Genomic DNA, 4,132 nt, shown 5'->3' on the forward strand with positions numbered 1-4,132 from the left:
AGCTCGTAGATCCAAGCGACGTCGGTAGGGGCCGTTTGTCTTTCCTCATCGGACGACATTATGCAATTACCACTGTTTACTAGCGATCGGACAAACTCAATGAGAAATGACTGCTGAGTGAGTCGATCGACCACTTACTTACTCAACCGCTTACTTGGTTTTGTCTTGTTCTATCTCCGTGATTTTTTTTTTTTTTTAATTTTTTTTTTCTTTTTAATTTTTTTTTCAATTTTCCCTACTGACTCTAATTTATTTACAATTAACCTGTCAAAAAAAAACTGACGAATCTGATCACTTGCAGTAAAGGGAAATTTCTTTCTGTTGAGGCTAGGTTGGTACTACTGGACACAATCCTAATTAACTAACCTATCAAGGGCAGATAACGAAACAATATTGAGGTAGTCAATGAAACAAGATATTGTTATCTCCCAACTTACTAATCGCTACCGGCTGTCAACAATCCAAAGGTCACTCGCCTACCTCCACCAGCGTTCACCATATAGTGCGGTCTTTTTTTTTCTTTTTTCTTTTCTTTTTTCTAAACTACTCCACAACGTATGACTTAACAATAACCAATGTAATATCTCTTTATTTCACATTCCTTTCTCAAAATAATGTTTCATTCAACCGAGGACGATTTCATTAAGAAAACACATGGATTTAACGCAATTTAGTACCAAGGGTATTTTTTTTTTTTTTTTCGACTGATTCCCAGGGGAATGTATTACTATTTGTAGAGTTATTTTCGAGCCCCAAGTTGAGGGCGCCAGTTTGTAACACCGCTAATAGTAGTGATGCCCAGCAATGAACCAGATAACCATTCCAATAAAAAAGTTAACAATACTAGGCCTTTATGGTGAACAATTATATTTACCAAAATAAGAAACAGAAAATTATACAAGTCTAATAACATAAAAGAAGGATCCTTCACCTGATTGATTTAAAAAAAAATAAAACTAAAAGTACAACTTAAATAGTAAAAATAAAATAATAACAAATTGTCCCAACGTTCGGGTTGAGTTAATTTTAGGGGCGGTTAGTTACTCGCCGACAGTTCCTGATGGTTAGGGGGGGGAACTTCACAGCACACAAGAGTACCTGGGGGGTGCGGTACGGCCACCTACTTCCGCCAATTGTCTTCCGGGGGTCGTGGCTCTGCTACTCGGTTACTTGGTCCAGTCGTTCAGAGACTCAGAGGCGGGTCGGCCAAATAAATTCGGTCGCTCTGTCTATATATTTTTTTCCTGACTGATCACCAGGCGCTCGCTCTCTCTCTCCAATACTGCTGCGTTCAGCTCCCCTCTCACTACTGCCTCTTCGTTAATTTCTTTTTCGTCCGGTGGCCGCAGCACCTTACGGCCCCTCGAGCTCGTAGTTCCCCCGCCATTACTTGACGCAACGTCACAAGATGATAGATGAAGCTGTGGAGAATGCAATACATCCCCCCCCCCCCAAACACACACACACACACATACACCTCACGCTCCATCGGCACAGCTACGGCGAGGAAAGGCGGAGTGACCACCCCAACTTGATAGACCTTAAATAATACATATTTTTACCAGTAACACTGATGGTCTAGTGGTTAGAGTTGCTGACTTTAGAGAAAAGGTCGCAGGATCGAAGCTAAGAGTATTTTAAAAAACTTTTTTTCTTATATTAACCTGACCCCCCACCCCCAACCCACATGAAGGAAGGAGGGATTTGGAACCGACGTTGATGAAGTCATGCGCCAGATCTCTATTTTTCCCTCTACTATAATACAATACCAATTGGCTAGACAACATGCAATTGACAACTACACAGTTTATCCTTCCTGATGGAGGGAATGTTAATGCGAACAACTTTACAATTTTCTTGCCTGGCGACAAGGGAAATCTCTCCACATGGGAGTACAAATAGGTACGTACAATGTTTTCACTTACAGAATTAAGGCCTTTACAATTGAGGGGCAATTATATGCCAACACAACATAAATGACAATAATGTCAGAAAGGGAGTTATTCTCCACTGATACTTGTATTAATAGATTAACTCCAGGCAGACTACGCTCGTTAAACCAAAAACACATTGACAATTTGTAAAAAAACACAACAAACTTGGCGCAATGACGCTATATAGACAAAGAATTACACTTGACGAGAACGACACTTCTCACTTCCTTGTGAAGTCAAGGACAACTGCCTGAGCTTGGTCACGTACGCAGTCCCATTCTCCTTCCAGACCTCCAATGCAGTCAACCCTCCACTGCATCAACCTAAATTTCCCACAAGGGGGGCCGCACCTCCTTGCGAGGATCCAACATCCTCCCCCGCAGTGGTCTCGCCAGAGTCCCACTTACTGATTTGGGAGAGGGCACAGCTTCCTGACAGAGCGGCTGATAACTCCGGACGCCGTCTTCACCTCGGCCACCCTGGCCACGTTATCTCGGCCATAATGCAGCTTGGTGATCCGGCCTAAGGACCACTGCAACGGAGGAAGGTTGTCGTCCATAATGGCCACCACTTGTCCTTCTGCCGCTGGGAAGGACGGTGAATGCCACTTGAGCATGGCTTGCTGCTCAAGGAGGTACTCCTTGTGCCACCTCTTCCAGAACTGGTTGACTGTAAATTGTGCCATGGTCCACTTGGAGCGAAGCGCTGTGCGGGGAGTTAATGAACTGTCGGTAGGAAGGGCAGTCATTGGCCGCATAATAAGAAAGTGACCTGGCGTCAGCACTTGTAAATCATCTGGCGAAGATGAAACGGTTGTGAGTGGCCGGGAATTTAAGATGGCCTCCACTTGGCAGGTAATTGTGTGTAAACACTCCATGGTTGGTTCTTGTAGGCCCAGGGTCACCTTTAGCAAGCGCTTTGTAGACTTGACAGCGGCCTCCCATAATCCTCCAAAGTGTGGCGCTCTAGGTGGTATGAAATGCCATTCCACACCTCTCCTGCCGGACTCTCTTAATATGGCCTCCTGTGTCTGACTATCATTCAGCAGGGCAGATATCTCTTTAAGTTTTCTGGTCGCACCTACGAAATTTGTGCCATTGTCTGACCATATGTGGCTGGGCACGTCGCGCCTAGCGATTAAACGATTCAAGGCAGCCAGAAAAGCCTGAGTAGTGAGGTCGGTAACCAATTCTAAATGAATGGCCTTGGTCGAAAAACAAATGAAGATGGCGAGGTAGCATTGGAGGACCTTGGCGGAACGTAGTGACGCAATTTTCACACTGAAGGGGCCTGCGTAGTCAATGCCCGTAGTCGTGAAGGGTGGTGAAGCACTGGCTCTTCCTTCAGGCAGTTGCCCCATGAAAGGGTTGAAAGGTGATGGTTTAATGCTAAAACATTTATTACAAGATGACAACTGCCGTCGAACCACGTTCTTTCCATTGGTAATACAGTATCGGTTTCGAAGAAAAGCGTGGGTGGCAGTAGGGCCTACATGAAGATTGGAGATGTGGGCTTCCTGTATAATCAAGGCAGTAAGGGGGTGTTGCGAGGGCAACAAGGCAGGGTGCTTCTGCGATTCAGGGATGGCTGTGGCCAATAAGGGCATTATAATGGCTAGCTGCGCCGATTCAGCTAGCTCATGGCTTTCAGACAGGGATAAAGCGAGGGGACCACTGACTTCTAAGGGGCAGGGCGCGCAGCCGCTCCCATGCTTCCCTGTCCACAGTCTGGGACAGCAAGGAGAACATGGAAGAGTACTGACGACTGAGCTCCAAGGCATGGGGGGAACTAGGGGACAGGTCACGGACCCTTCGCGACCAACTATCTAATCTAGCTATCAAATGTCTGCATCTGACTGCATGTATGTCAGAACTGCGATCTGACTGTGACTGAACTCGAGGCGTTTCTTCCAATTCGGGGGAACTGGGAGAGACTGGCGACAGTGGAGGGGTAGCTTGAATTTGTTCTTCCATTTTAATCAAGGGGGAGGTGCACGACAAAAACGGGCAACAGGTTAAAATAAGCTAGATGTAAACAAATAAAATTAATCAATGGCCTGACTACAGACAACACGAATACCATAAAATAATGTATGATTACAACCATCGCAAAAACTATTTCTATTCAAAGATAAAAGTAATTTAAAAACAAATTGAATTGAATGTGTCAACTAAACACATTTACATCTAAAGCTGACT

General features: G+C 44.9%; 1 protein-coding gene across 1 annotated transcript; it reads right to left on the bottom strand.

Moving 5' to 3' along the window:
• Positions 1-2,337: 2,337 nt before the first annotated feature.
• On the bottom strand, positions 2,338-3,714 carry LOC141455143 (uncharacterized). Its single transcript, XM_074130000.1, has one exon. It carries the CDS (start codon positions 3,712-3,714, stop codon positions 2,338-2,340), a length of 1,377 nt encoding a protein of 458 aa, XP_073986101.1.
• Positions 3,715-4,132: the final 418 nt, after the last annotated feature.

Source organism: Rhodnius prolixus, unplaced genomic scaffold (genome assembly GCF_049639745.1).
Source record: "Rhodnius prolixus isolate KJV_2025 unplaced genomic scaffold, Rpr scaffold_27, whole genome shotgun sequence".
Taxonomy (NCBI): Eukaryota; Metazoa; Arthropoda; class Insecta; order Hemiptera; family Reduviidae; genus Rhodnius; species Rhodnius prolixus.

Excerpts from the sequence above, each read along its gene's own strand:
- LOC141455143 (XM_074130000.1), bottom strand. The coding sequence starts at position 3,714 with ATGCCTTGGAGCTCAGTCGTCAGTACTCTTCCATGTTCTCCTTGCTGT.